We start from the raw sequence: 13,395 nt of genomic DNA, 5'->3' as shown, positions 1-13,395 counted from the left end.
CCATGGCTGACCAGTTGATAGAGTGTGGAGAAGAGGAGATTCTCCTGCAAGTCTCAATTGGTATCACCATTATTGGAAGCATAAGAGAGTTTGCGAACAGTAGATGTGAAAGACGACGAAAAAAGCAGAGAGAGAGAGAAAGAAGAGTGGTTAAAGATCTCACTTCTCTACCTAACGGTCACTCTCACTAGCTTCCTCTTTTTAACTTAACTTAACAACCACTGTTACGTCAACTGTTCTCATAGGACTTGGTCTCCTCTCATGTTACGTAGAAAATGAAATTGAGAAAGGATTAACGATGGACCAATGGTATGAGAAAATTGATCACAGGAATAATGAAAGCGTCAGGACAAAGAAACAGATAAAAAAAATATTAAAGATGTACGACAAGTCTAATTTTGTTATGTCTGGGCTATTCCCCCTTAGTCAACACTGGCCAACAAGTTTTTTCATCTTCTTTGTCTGTTTCTCGTCTTGTTCTTGTTCTCACCATGACTAATGAGGGGAGATTCAAAGCCAAAGGTTTTGTGAGAACTTCATCAACCACAAGACCAATACAAGCTCTGAGTTTTCACATGATTGGCATACTCCTTCAGTGTGTTCTTTTCATCAGTGTCCTTTCTATTGCAGTTTCAGAGGCTCTCTGCAACTCGCAAGATCGAGAATCCCTACTGTGGTTCTCTGGAAACGTTTCTTCTTCTGTTTCTCCTCTGAATTGGAACCCATCCATTGATTGTTGCTCATGGGAAGGAATAACCTGCGATGATTCCCCGGATAGCCACATCACTGCAATCTCATTGCCCTTTAGAGCACTATATGGTAAACTCCCTTTGTCTGTTCTGCGTCTCCACCATCTCTCTCAACTCAATCTTTCTCATAACCGTCTCTCCGGTCATCTCCCATCTGGCTTTCTCTCAGCCCTTGATCAGCTCAAAGTTCTTGATCTTAGTTACAACAGCCTCGATGGTGAGTTGCCAGTTGAACAAACATTTAGAAATGGAAGCAACAGATGTTTCCCAATTCGGATAGTTGATCTGTCAAGCAATTTTCTCCAAGGCGAAATCCTCCCTAGTTCTATTTTTATGCAAGGAACTTTCGATTTAATCAGTTTCAATGTCAGCAAGAACAGCTTCACAGGCTCAATCCCTTCGTTTATGTGCAAGAGTTCACCGCAGCTCAGCAAACTGGATTTCTCCTACAATGATTTTACCGGTAATATTCCGCAAGGACTAGGGAGATGTTTGAAGCTAAGTGTTCTACAAGCAGGCTTCAACAATATCTCTGGTGAAATCCCAAGTGACATATACAATCTTTCGGAGCTCGAGCAACTCTTTCTACCCGTCAATCATCTTTCTGGAAAGATCAATGATGACATCACCCACCTCACAAAACTAAAATCGCTCGAGCTGTACTCCAATCACCTTGGAGGAGAAATACCAATGGACATAGGTCAGCTCTCTCGCCTGCAAAGCCTCCAACTCCATATCAATAACATCACTGGTACAGTCCCGCCTTCTCTTGCAAATTGTACTAATCTCGTCAAGTTGAATCTGAGGCTTAATCGGCTGGAAGGAACCTTATCAGAGCTTGACTTTTCCCGCTTTCAGAGCCTTAGCATTCTAGATCTCGGAAACAATAGCTTCAGCGGTGATTTCCCTTGGAGGGTTCACTCCTGCAAATCTCTATCAGCGATGAGATTTGCAAGCAATAAGTTAACAGGACAGATATCTCCTCACGTACTGGAACTTGAATCTCTATCGATCTTGTCTCTTTCAGACAATAAACTGATGAACATTACAGGCGCTCTTGGAATTCTGCAGGGCTGCAGGAATCTGTCCACTCTCCTCATAGGAAAGAATTTTTACAACGAAACATTTCCAAGCGACAAAGACTTGATTTCCTCAGATGGATTCCCTAATCTCCAAATATTTGCTAGCGGTGGATCTGGACTGAGAGGTGAAATACCAGCTTGGCTAATCAAATTGAAGAGCTTAGCAGTCATAGATTTGTCCCACAACCAGCTTGTAGGGTCAATTCCTGGTTGGTTGGGAACTTTTCCCCACCTTTTCTATATTGATCTCTCAGAAAATCTTCTTTCAGGAGAGCTGCCGAAGGATTTATTCCAACTAAAGGCTCTGATGTCCCAAAAGGCCTACGACGCAACAGAAAGGAACTATCTAAAGCTGCCAGTTTTTGTCAGTCCCAATAATGTTACAACTCATCAGCAATACAATCAGCTGTTTAGCCTCCCACCTGGGATCTACATAAGAAGGAATAACCTGAAAGGAAGTATACCGATCGAAGTTGGCCAGTTAAAGGTTCTTCATGTCCTCGAGCTTTCTCATAACTATTTGTCTGGCATCATCCCACATGAGTTGTCGAAACTCACCAGCTTAGAGAGGCTTGACCTGTCCAACAATCACTTATCTGGTAGAATTCCTTGGTCGCTAACAAGCCTCCATTATATGTCTTATTTCAACGTGGTGAACAACAGTCTCGACGGGCCAATACCCACAGGAAGTCAGTTTGATACTTTTCCACAAGCAAATTTTAAAGGAAACCCCTTGTTGTGCGGTGGCATACTGCTGACTTCCTGCAAGGCTTCAACAAAGCTGCCTGCTACAACCACAAATAAAGCGGATACAGAGGATGAAGAGGAGTTGAAGTTTATTTTTATTCTCGGAGTTGCCACTGGATTTTTTGTTTCCTACTGTTTTTACTGGTGCTTTTTTGCTAGACTCGATGCTTTCATTAGTAAGTAATTTTTTCCTATACATTGTAAAGAAACAGTGGTTAAATGTGATGGTTTTAGATTGATTCTGCTCGCTGCGTATTACTAGATAGAATGTGCAGGCTTTATCAAAATCCTCAAATCTCTTTGTATTTCCAGCAGACATAATATTAAAAATAGAAACCAGCTACTAAAGTTTTATCGCGCCAAATTCGTAACAGGAGATTGAGTTTGCTGACCAAGGAATCTAGTGGGTTTGTTGAGTTGGAGTCTAGAACTATTTCACCAACTTGTAACTAGGATGCTTGATTACCTTCCGTTTATGTGCTCTACTTGAGAGATGAGAGGTGAAATTTTATAGCCTATTCGTGTTGGACAGCAAGATCACGGCAGCATAGTGAGCAAACCCATCAGGCAGAGTCACCCGTTTCACTGCACTTCTACTCCTCAAGTGCCCTTGAATCTGTGGGAAAAAAAAGTAGCCAGTTCAGCAACAGATTTGCTGGTTATTTCTACAACACTGAGATAGAGGACAAACACACACCTGCCAGAAGAAAGTTTTGAAAAGAATTATATGGAAACGGCTGCAGAAGGTTGTATCCCATCATTTGTAGGAAGTCAAAAAGACCAGGTTCCGGATCGGATATGACCATTATATTAGCTGGAGGTGGGATCCTCACGGTAAATCTATAAATAAGATCCAAAATGTCCATAGAACCTGTTTCAGAAACTAAAGACGTGAGACTCTTTATTCATCAAGGAAAATATCAATTACTGTAGAAAGGCATAAGGATGAAAAGATATCAACCTTAGGGGACGTTAGTAAGAGCGATTCCACTGGAATAGACTCATCTCAGGATGTCATTCTGGACGTCTTTTAGTACGCCAACGGCAGTGATGTTGAGAGGACAAGAGAATTCTCCAAAACCCGTTTAATACACGGACGGACCCGACGAGGATCAAAGCAAGGGAGAACCAGACACATACTGATGTCCCAAAAGACCGATGTCACAGCCACAGCCTCCTCCTGCGTAGCCTTCTTTATCATCGAAGACTGTTTTAAAACCTAAGGAAAATCAAATTTTCAAAATTGGGAAATCAAAACGCAGTAAGGTCTTTAATCTAAACCGATGACATTTTTCAGAAACAGTGAGATAAGGAGCGAGGAATTTACCTGAGAGATAAGATAAGCAGGGTTGGTTGGATCTCGAAATCGACTAGGGTATCGAAATCCCTGATTGAAGCAAATTCAAATACCGTCCGTAGATATATTTATATATATGTCGAGGCTAGATTAAGGTGGTGTTAAGGTGGTGTTATTCAATTATGGAGTTAAAATCAATTCTTTAATAAGTTTTAGATTTGTTTTTTGATATTGCTTTTAAAAATATATTTGTATGAATTTTAAAATCTCTGCAATATGTCCTAGATTTCGATTCTAATGATCTATATATACATTTTTGCAGCCATTTTGTGAAATAAATCCTATAGTTGGGACTTATTTACAATGGCTGCCACTGGATTTTAATGTTTGTTTTTGATAATTAGAAAAAAAATCTTCGAATTAAATATTTGATATTTAACAATCTTCCCTAAATCTCTCCACATTAACTACACGATTAATTACTAAAATAAAACTTCCAAAATATTTAATATCATTTAATTACTACAAAATTATCATTTTTGATATTGCTTTTCTCCATAACTATAACAATTCAATTATAATCATCAAACCGCAGAGATATTTGATAGCATTTAATTACAACAAAATTACAAAATATTTAGACAATAATTCATAAACATATCATAAATAAGATTAACATTAATAAAATAAATGTTTTTTTTATGGGACGGGTTGACAGGACGTTACTTAATAACAATTGTAAACTATAAAATAAAAATATTTTATAGATAGATACAATTTGCAAAGTTTTATGTATACTAACTTTAAAAAATAAATTATTCCCACGGTGTACCGCGAGTTAAAATCTAGTTTACTCATGAAACTCCAAAGAGGTTTCATTTCAAATGAATTAATATACAAAGATTTTACAAGGTTTTTAGTTTTGAATAACACTAGATTTTAATAAAATATTTAAAATCTTAATTGAATAACACTAAACTTTAAAATCTATTAAGCATGATTTACAAAGATGAGTTCCAATAACACTAGATTTTAAAATTGGATTTAGAATCATTAGTTGAATAACAGTAGATTAGTGTTGGATTTCAATTCTATTAAAATCCTTTAACTAAGAACACCCCCTAAATTAACAAAGGATTAACAAACTTAGTCGAAGGGTTGAATAAACCAATAAAATGACTATTTGCCTTGGTCAACGATGCTATTGACAAGATCAAACTTCTCTCTGACTGACTCTCGGCTGACTATTTCCCTTGGTAACCCTGTATCAACAAGAAGTTTTCTATTTCTCTTATTCTTCTCTGTATTGTTCTTCTCCTTGCTATGATAGATAAGGAAATGAGATCCAAAGCCAAAGGTCTTGTGAGACCATTAATCACAAAACCTGTACAGCCTCTGAGTTCTCACATGCATCTCTTCCTCCTCTGTATTCTTTTCCTATCTGCCCTCTTTCTTACACTTTCAGAAGCTGTTTGTAACCTACAAGACCGAGAATCTCTCATATGGTTTTCCGGCAATGTTTCTTCTTCTGTTTCTCCATTGAATTGGAATTTGTCCATTGATTGTTGTTCCTGGGAGGGAATTACCTGCGATGATTCATCAGATAGTCACGTCACTGTGATTTCCTTGCCCTCTAGAGGACTCTCTGGCACTCTCGCTTCGTCTGTTCAGAACATTCACCGTCTCTCTCGTCTTGATCTTTCTTACAACCGTCTCTCGGGTCCTCTCCCACCAGGTTTTTTCTCGACCCTTGATCAACTCATGATTCTTAACCTTAGTTACAATAGCTTCAATGGTGAGTTGCCACTTGAACAAGCATTTGGAAATGAAAGCAACAGATTCTTCTCAATTCAGACCCTTGATCTGTCGAGCAATCTTCTGGAAGGCGAAATTCTCCGTAGTTCTGTTTACCTCCAGGGCACTATCAATTTAATCAGTTTCAATGTTAGCAACAACAGCTTCACAGGTCCAATCCCTTCATTCATGTGCAGGAGTTCACCGCAGCTCAGCAAACTGGATTTTTCTTATAATGATTTTAGCGGCCATATCTCCCAAGAATTAGGCAGATGTTTGAGGCTTACTGTTCTACAAGCAGGCTTCAACAACCTCTCTGGTGTAATACCAAGTGAAATCTACAATCTTTCTGAGCTGGAGCAACTCTTTCTGCCAGCCAATCAGCTTACCGGAAAGATCGATAATAACATCACCAGGCTCAGGAAACTAACGTCGCTTGCGCTTTACTCCAACCACCTTGAAGGAGAAATACCAATGGACATAGGTAACCTCTCCAGCCTGCGTAGCCTCCAACTCCATATCAATAACATCAACGGTACAGTCCCGCTTTCTCTTGCAAATTGTACTAAACTCGTCAAGTTGAATTTGAGGGTCAATCAGCTGGGAGGAGGCTTAACAGAGCTCGAGTTTTCCCAGTTGCAGAGTCTTAAGGTTCTAGATCTCGGAAACAATAGCTTCACTGGTGCTCTGCCTGATAAGATTTTTTCCTGCAAATCGCTCACTGCGATCAGATTTGCAGGCAACAAGTTAACGGGAGAGATATCTCCTCAAGTATTGGAACTTGAGTCTCTGTCGTTCATGGGTTTATCAGACAATAAACTGACGAACATTACAGGGGCTCTCAGCATTCTACAGGGCTGCAGGAAGTTGTCCACTCTAATTTTGGCAAAGAATTTTTACGATGAAACAGTTCCAAGCAAAGAAGACTTTCTTTCCCCAGATGGATTCCCCAAACTCCGAATATTTGGCGTCGGTGCATGTAGATTAAGAGGTGAAATACCAGCTTGGCTGATCAATCTCAATAAGGTAGAAGTTATGGATCTGTCAATGAACAGATTCGTGGGGTCAATTCCGGGTTGGCTAGGAACTCTTCCAGACCTTTTCTACTTGGATCTTTCAGATAACCTACTTACAGGAGAGCTGCCAAAGGAACTCTTTCAACTAAGGGCTCTGATGTCTCAAAAGATAACAGAAAATAACTATCTAGAGCTGCCTATTTTTCTCAATCCCAATAACGTTACAACCAATCAGCAATACAATAAGCTGTATAGTTTCCCACCTACGATTTACATCAGAAGGAATAACCTGACAGGGAGTATACCAGTCGAAGTTGGCCAGTTAAAGGTTCTTCATATCCTCGAGCTTCTTGGTAACAATTTGTCTGGCAGCATCCCAGATGAACTGTCGAACCTCACCAACTTAGAGAGGCTGGACCTCTCCAACAATAATTTATCTGGTAGCATCCCTTGGTCGTTAACAAACCTCAATTTCCTGTCTTATTTCAACGTGGCTAACAACAGTCTCGAAGGGCCAATTCCCAGTGAAGGTCAGTTTGATACATTTCCAAAAGCAAATTTTGAAGGAAACCCCTTGTTGTGCGGTGGTGTACTGCTGACTTCCTGTAAACCTACTAGAGCCAAAGAAAATGATGAGTTAAACAGAACATTTCTTATGGGGATTGCTATTGGATACTTTCTCAGCTTTGTTTCGATCTTAGTGGTGCGTGCCTGGTGAGTGTAATGTAATCATATCAAAACGCAGAATCATTCAAAACGGTTTGGAGTTCCATTTCAGTTTCCATGGGGGAACAAACTAGGACTATTGTAAATATCCTCAATTTGTACAAAAAATGAAATAACAGTTACTATGGATTCGATGGTATCAACAAATTTCTCTCAATTTGATGGCCAAAGGAATCTAATGAGGTTAGTGCACTTGGATTCTAGAGTCACTCTACACTCACAAGACCAAAATCGATTTGAGCATATTAACTTCATGAGTTTTGGAAAGAAATAAAAAAAACGTCCAATGACACACTGAAATTGAACCCAAACTATTCTACTAGAATCAGATGGCAAATATTGCAAAAAGGAAACAACGAAGATAAAAAAAACTGGAGGCATCGTATCTGGAGATGAGAGAAGAAATAGAGACGGCGAGATTCAGACGGACAGATTTTTTCAAATAATTGGATTAATATCATATGGTAAAGCATTTGGGTCCAAACCGAAAAATAGCATTGCTTAGTGCTCGAGTTACACAAGATTACACCTTCTTATGACATCATTACTACACCACTGAAAGAAAAAAAAGAGAGAAAAATATCCGGATCGGCCGGAAAAATGTAAGAACTAACTGACGCCGTGAGATTCCTCTCCGGCGGAACATTGATAATAGAAACCCAGTCGCTGTAGTAGCTAAAAAACCCAAAACCCGTTAAGTAAGTAAAGAGGCCTCAAGGCCCAAAAGAGACCCGATCCACTAGATGAATCAGAGATCGACCAAACAAATTATGAATACCCAATTAAGTTTAATCTTCCAAGTAATTTTGTTAGTAATCGTCGTGATCTGTGTACGAGCGGAGGAGCATCGTGGCGCAGAGTCGAATTATACAGAGACGAGCATGTTGTTGTTTCATCAGAGAAGTGCATTTCGAAGTGAAGCTGTTCCTGATTTTGGAATTAGAGTTCGTCTTCTTTGCCAAAAATCCACCCATGTTCGAATGAAGAAGATTTGATGATTCAACTCTTCTATTTATAAGCATTGGCTTCTCAGAGACCAATTTAATAAATATCGAGTTTTTTTTTTCATTGGATTTGAAGGAAGCCTGAACTTGGTCTTGTTTTAGCTCAATTTGAAGATTTTGCGCTTGAGGTAATCTCGCCGTACAACTATGGAGTATTATACACATTTGCTCATTTTTATTCTATCGATACAGAAGATTTTGTTTTAGCAAAAATCAACACTTAACTTCGGTTTCAAGTTTTCTTTTTTTTTTCTTTTTTTGTGTTCTTCTATTTTGTTGGAGAAGTAAGCTTGTTTATGGTTCAATGTATGTCAACGAGCTTATCAAGAGTAACGAAGTTTCTAGGAAGATACGTTTATGGATTTTTTTTCCCTCTTAATCCTAATAGATTGTTACGAAAGCGATCTGCTAAAACAGAACTTATCAAGATATTTTATTTTAAGAGAAAAAACATTTTAAGCTGCTTATCTGATCTTGGACTCTGTTGCAAAATAGTTGAAACAATGATTTACATGTTCTGCAATGTTTCTGAACAATGTGTTTGTTTACGTGATAACTGCAGATATCATTAGAGACTCAAGTGATAAGAGTCAACATTTCTACTTTCAACTGTATGACTGAACTGGATTTATTTGCTGACTTCAAGGTGATGCGACAAAGTCAAATTTCTGCAGAATAGCAAGAAATGTTCATATGAGAATCGCAAAAAGTTCGGAAATTGCAGAGAAGTGTGTGTGTGTGTGTGTGTATGTGTAGATACATACCTTTGGAGGAGTTTGCTTCTTCTAGAGGAGTTTCTGATGTAATGGATGAGGAAGAAAGGCTACTTGATCCCCGAGCTTCTGTAATCATAGCGACCACTTCTCTCATAGTTGGTCTACTAGCTGGAGAATTGCTGGTGCAGAACAGTGCAATCTTTAGGACAAGAGACATTTCATGAACTGTTCTCTTATCATTTGTATCTAGCCTCGCATCAAACATTTCAATGGTTGGAATCATGTTACGGATCGATCGTCGAACCCAATTGACTAGATCCCCTCCTTGCTCCAGCGGTTGAACTGGGGGCTTTCCTGTTATTAGCTCCAGAAGCACAACTCCAAAGCTATAGATATCACATTTCTCTGTCACCTTCATCGTGTAAGCATATTCTGAAACACAGCAAAACATCAATTAGATATGTTAGATAAGCGATTGTGGGAAGAAAGAAAACTGTGATGTTTTACTCACCTGGAGCGATGTATCCGTAAGACCCAGCAACAGCTGACATGGACTTTGAGTAAGAGAGATCAATCAACTTAGCCAGGCCAAAATCTCCAACATGAGCCTGGAACCGTTCATCAAGAAGAATGTTGTTCGATTTTATGTCGCGATGGACTATTTGAGGTCTGCAATCATGATGGAGATAACACAAACCCTCTGCAGCACCGAGGGCGATTCTATACCGAGCATTCCAATCCAACAAACAGTTTTTCTCACCTCGCTGTAGTTGTTCGCCGAGGCTTCCTTTTGACATGTACTCATACAAGAGAAGATTTGAATTCTGGTGATAGCAGAAACCATATAGCTTCACAATATTCCGGTGCCTTATCTTTCCAAGAGTTGATATCTCAGCTCTGAAACTATTATCAGAACTAGCTCCTTCACCGCGAGAATTCAGCTTCTTTACAGCTATCACCTCGCCACCTGACATTTCAGCTTTGTAGACTGTTCCACACGCTCCTCTCCCTAAAACCACGTCTTCGGAAAAGTTTCTGGTTGCATCCACGAGGCCTTGATATGTGAAACCTTTTTTAGGGAAATAGTAGCTGTCCATGACATCTGGTTTTGTTTGATCCTCAAGTGCAACAAACGCTGGTTCCCGCCGCTTTATTGTCCAACAGAGACCAAGAAAAGTGATAAGAAAAACCGACCCGATTACAATACAAGTGATTGTCAAGATCTTTTGCCTTTGCGAACCGTTGATTAACCAATTTAGCTTTGAATCAGAATGTGGGACAAGTGGTTGACAATGGCTTCTCTGAGAGTTACACAAACCATGGTTTCCAGCAAAGTTCGATGAATCCATCCGCTGGAACACGGCTGTGTCTGGTACTGTTCCGACCAAGTTATTGTTTGAGATATTGCAGATGAGGAGGCTCATGAGATTCCCAATTGATGCAGGGATCTCACCTGAAAGCTTGTTGTCGTTGAGGTAAAGTATCTCCAACATCTGTAGATTTCCTAAACTGTCTGGAATAGTACCTGAGAGATTATTGTGACTAATGTTGAGGGAGATTTGCAGAGAGGTTAACTTCCCGAGCTCCACTGGGATGTTTTCAGACAAGAGATTGCCTCCTAGTTGTAACTCCATGAGCCGAGTAAGATCTCCAAAGCTATGAGGAATTTCTCCGGTCAATCTATTATCAGACAATCTCAAAATCTCCAAATATACCAACTGACCAAGCTCTTGTGCTATGTATCCGGAAAACTTGTTGCCACTAAGGTCAAGCCTCTGGATAGTGACACAACTTCCCAACTCTTTAGGGATGTGACCAGTGAGCTGATTGGAGGAGATGTTAAAGCCAACAATCTTTGTGAGATTCCCAATCTCAGGAGGAATTTCACCAGTAAAATTGTTGTTAGCTAGACGCAGTCTTTCCAAATTCTTCAGCTTTCCCAGGTCTGCAGATATATTCCCTGATAACCAGTTTTGGTGAAGCTCTAATGCAGTAAGGTTCTGAAGATTAAATAATTCAATGGGAAGGCTTCCTGTTAGCTGGTTATCGCCTAGCATTAGCTTTGTCAGTGACTTGCAGGTTTTCAGATCACGAGGGATGTTTCCTGATAACTTGTTTGAACCAAGACTCAGAAGTATTAGCGTCTGAAATCTGCAGAAGTGGGCAGGAATTGGACCAGACAGAGAATTGGCAGACATGTCAAGAACAGAAAAATTGCTATAGAAACCGATTAAAGGAGGTATCTTCCCTTCAAGCTGGTTGTCAAAAAGCTGCAAATCTACAAGGTAAGGTAGGAACTGAAGCTCTTGCGGGATAGTACCGTTTAGTCTATTGATAGACAAGTCTAGCTTCTCCAACAGTGTCAATTCCCCAAGCTCCCTAGGAATTGGACCTAGAAGAATGTTCTCAAAAAGATGAAGTAATTTGAGATTCAGGATATGACCAAACTCTTTTGGTATGAAACCTGTTAACTGATTCTCCGAAAAATCTATCTCAGCTGCATCTATCAAGTTGCCTATTTCGCGAGGTATCTCTCCGGTTAACTGGTTTGTGTAAAGGTACAGCCTTTTCATCTTTGTGAGCTTCCCAATCTCTCTTGGAATTGATCCCGTGAAGTAGTTTTCATGCAGCGCAAGCACCTCCAGTCTGCTGATGTTTCCTACGGAAGGAGGTATCTCACCAGATAGACGGTTTTGCCAGAGTATCAAATCAGTAAGATTTTGAAGCTTCTCGAGCTGCTTAGGAAGAGAACCCTCAAGAAGATTCTCTGCTAATCCAAGTACCTTTAGGCTCTCGCATCCGCTGATTTCAGACGGAATCACACCCGAGAATCCATTCCGTCCTGCCCTAATGATCCGGAGCTGTCTCAATTTCGCCATGGAAGGAGGGATTACACCGGTGAGATTATTGCTGTAGATCACAAGCTCTTGGAGTGAACTCAAATTACCGATTTGTCTAGGGATAGAACCGAAAAGATAATTCTCGCATAGATACAGCTTCTTAAGAGTGATGATCATGGTTAGCTGAATTGGTATCACTCCATGGAACCTATTTGTGCAGAGATCAAGAACCTCTAGACTTCGACAGAGAGATAAATCTTGAGGGATTGGACCAGAGATGAAGTTGGTGGAGACATTCAATTTCCTTAAACCATGAAGCTTGCATATGAGAGGAGATAGTGTACCTGATAGATTCATCCCATTTAGATCAACAGAAGTTACAGTTCTGAGATGGGTACACGCGATTCCGGTCCAGTTGCAGGGATTTGAATCCAACTGATTCCAGCTTGCGAGATAGCCATTGGAGTCATTAAGGAAAGCTTTAAACTCCAGAAGAACACGCCCTTCTTCGTTTAAGGATCTTACTAAGATGAAGGAGAAAGAACAGAGAATCACTATTGCCAAGAAACATATCCTCCCTCTCATTTTTACAAGTTAGCTTTGGTAAGAACACAGAGTGATCGCTGAACACATATGAAAAAAAAAAAAAAAAAAGAATGGCGAAACGAAACGTCGATTTGGGCAGTCACGGAATGGTTTTGGTTAAAAGGTAAAAAGATGAGATTGAGATGGGCAAAAAAGACTGACTTTGATTGATCAAGGAAGACTATCTGCAAAACACTTTGGAAAGGTCTCTCTCTGTCTCTACAATAAGTCAACTCTGTTTTTAATTCTCTTTGTCGACGACATCGTCTCTTTCTCCGATTTGGTTCATCATATTTTTGAGCTGCAAGTGGTTTCAAATCACGTGTGGGTTTGTAGTACAGATCCATTGAATAAAAATGTTGGGATCCTTTATAGTGTTTCTCTGGGTTGTCAATAGAAGAAAACAGAGGATTTTGTTTGTTGGGACGGTGAGGATTTGATGAAGACGACACGTGAAAAAGGATGGATGATTCAGGACAATGATCTTTAAAGTGTATTGTTTGCTTTAATTTCTTGGTGATGGGTGTGAGAGAGCGTTGGAGTCTGTGAGCTCATGATTTTTATCGTTGACCGTTAAAGAGCCACGCACGCACACACAAGTGGAAGTCATTGCTGTCTTTTTCGCGCCCATCTTGTTGTCTGTTAATTTGCCACTCAAGCTATGTTCTTACACTTTTACCCCTTTCTCATCTCAATCTCTATCCATCCTCTCATCTTTAATTTACAAGCGTATTTTCGTCAAAATTAAGAAGGCATATTAAAAAAAAAAAAAAAGGCATATTTAACTAAATATTTTGAATGATTTGAGTTTTACTGAGTTTTTGTATGAATTTTGGGTG

At 39.7% G+C, this 13,395-nt stretch overlaps 4 protein-coding genes and 2 long non-coding RNA genes across 11 annotated transcripts; 3 read left to right on the top strand and 3 right to left on the bottom strand.

Annotated features, from left to right (window-relative positions):
- Positions 1 to 157: 157 nt before the first annotated feature.
- Positions 158 to 3,959, bottom strand: AT1G17255. Of its 2 annotated transcripts, NR_139755.1 has the most exons (5): positions 3,906 to 3,949; positions 3,540 to 3,797; positions 3,276 to 3,449; positions 3,045 to 3,194; positions 158 to 2,769 (listed from the first exon to the last, which is right to left on the bottom strand). It is a non-coding gene; the product is annotated as an other RNA (long non-coding RNA). The 2 variants fall into 2 exon arrangements; NR_139754.1 differs by having other exon boundaries at positions 290 to 3,194; positions 3,906 to 3,959.
- On the top strand, positions 492 to 2,762 carry RLP3 (receptor like protein 3; the record flags this gene model as incomplete). The annotated part of the gene is made up of 1 exon (NM_101586.1): positions 492 to 2,762. The coding sequence occupies one exon, from the start codon at positions 492 to 494 to the stop codon at positions 2,760 to 2,762; it is 2,271 nt and encodes a 756-aa protein (NP_173168.1).
- Positions 3,960 to 4,999: 1,040 nt separating the features above from the next.
- RLP2 (receptor like protein 2) lies at positions 5,000 to 7,546 on the top strand. 2 transcript variants are annotated; one of them, NM_001332285.1, is made up of 1 exon: positions 5,000 to 7,546. In NM_001332285.1, exon 1 carries the CDS (start codon positions 5,199 to 5,201, stop codon positions 7,401 to 7,403), a length of 2,205 nt encoding a protein of 734 aa, NP_001320953.1. In that variant the 5' UTR covers positions 5,000 to 5,198; the 3' UTR covers positions 7,404 to 7,546. The 2 variants fall into 2 exon arrangements, with proteins under 2 accessions (NP_001320953.1, NP_173167.1); NM_101585.3 differs by having other exon boundaries at positions 5,203 to 7,545.
- A 134-nt stretch (positions 7,547 to 7,680) lies between these two features.
- RTFL11 (ROTUNDIFOLIA like 11) lies at positions 7,681 to 8,580 on the bottom strand (the record flags this gene model as incomplete). The annotated part of the gene is made up of 1 exon (NM_001084083.2): positions 7,681 to 8,580. The coding sequence occupies one exon, from the start codon at positions 8,578 to 8,580 to the stop codon at positions 8,221 to 8,223; it is 360 nt and encodes a 119-aa protein (NP_001077552.1). The 3' UTR covers positions 7,681 to 8,220.
- Positions 8,581 to 8,789: 209 nt separating this feature from the next.
- AT1G17230 (Leucine-rich receptor-like protein kinase family protein) lies at positions 8,790 to 13,315 on the bottom strand. 3 transcript variants are annotated; one of them, NM_101584.4, is made up of 3 exons: positions 9,643 to 13,315; positions 9,180 to 9,563; positions 8,799 to 9,083 (listed from the first exon to the last, which is right to left on the bottom strand). In NM_101584.4, the coding sequence occupies exons 1-3, from the start codon at positions 12,554 to 12,556 to the stop codon at positions 9,076 to 9,078; spliced, it is 3,306 nt and encodes a 1,101-aa protein (NP_173166.2). In that variant the 5' UTR covers positions 12,557 to 13,315; the 3' UTR covers positions 8,799 to 9,075. The 3 variants fall into 3 exon arrangements, with proteins under 3 accessions (NP_001322897.1, NP_001322898.1, NP_173166.2); NM_001332284.1 differs by having other exon boundaries at positions 8,790 to 9,083; positions 9,180 to 13,281; NM_001332283.1 differs by having other exon boundaries at positions 8,790 to 9,563; positions 9,643 to 13,281.
- AT1G17232 lies at positions 8,799 to 13,315 on the top strand. 2 transcript variants are annotated; one of them, NR_139753.1, is made up of 2 exons: positions 9,597 to 10,606; positions 10,697 to 12,607. It is a non-coding gene; the product is annotated as an other RNA (long non-coding RNA). The 2 variants fall into 2 exon arrangements; NR_139752.1 differs by having other exon boundaries at positions 8,799 to 13,315.
- Positions 13,316 to 13,395: the final 80 nt, after the last annotated feature.

The sequence above is a fragment of the Arabidopsis thaliana genome, assembly GCF_000001735.4.
Source record: "Arabidopsis thaliana chromosome 1 sequence".
NCBI classification, from domain to species: domain Eukaryota; kingdom Viridiplantae; phylum Streptophyta; class Magnoliopsida; order Brassicales; family Brassicaceae; genus Arabidopsis; species Arabidopsis thaliana.
The sequence above is the reverse complement of the archived record's forward strand: the minus strand, read 5'-3'. Positions and strand labels throughout refer to the sequence as shown.

What these genes read in the sequence shown, in the direction of transcription:
- RLP2 (NM_001332285.1), top strand. Translation starts at nt 5,199, where the DNA reads ATGATAGATAAGGAAATGAGATCCAAAGCCAAAGGTCTTGTGAGACCA.
- AT1G17230 (NM_001332283.1), bottom strand. Translation starts at nt 12,556, where the DNA reads ATGAGAGGGAGGATATGTTTCTTGGCAATAGTGATTCTCTGTTCTTTC. An exon ending in TTACGGATACATCGCTCCAG is followed by an intron (nt 9,564 to 9,642) that starts GTGAGTAAAACA and finishes GCTGTGTTTCAG; the next exon opens with AATATGCTTACACGATGAAG.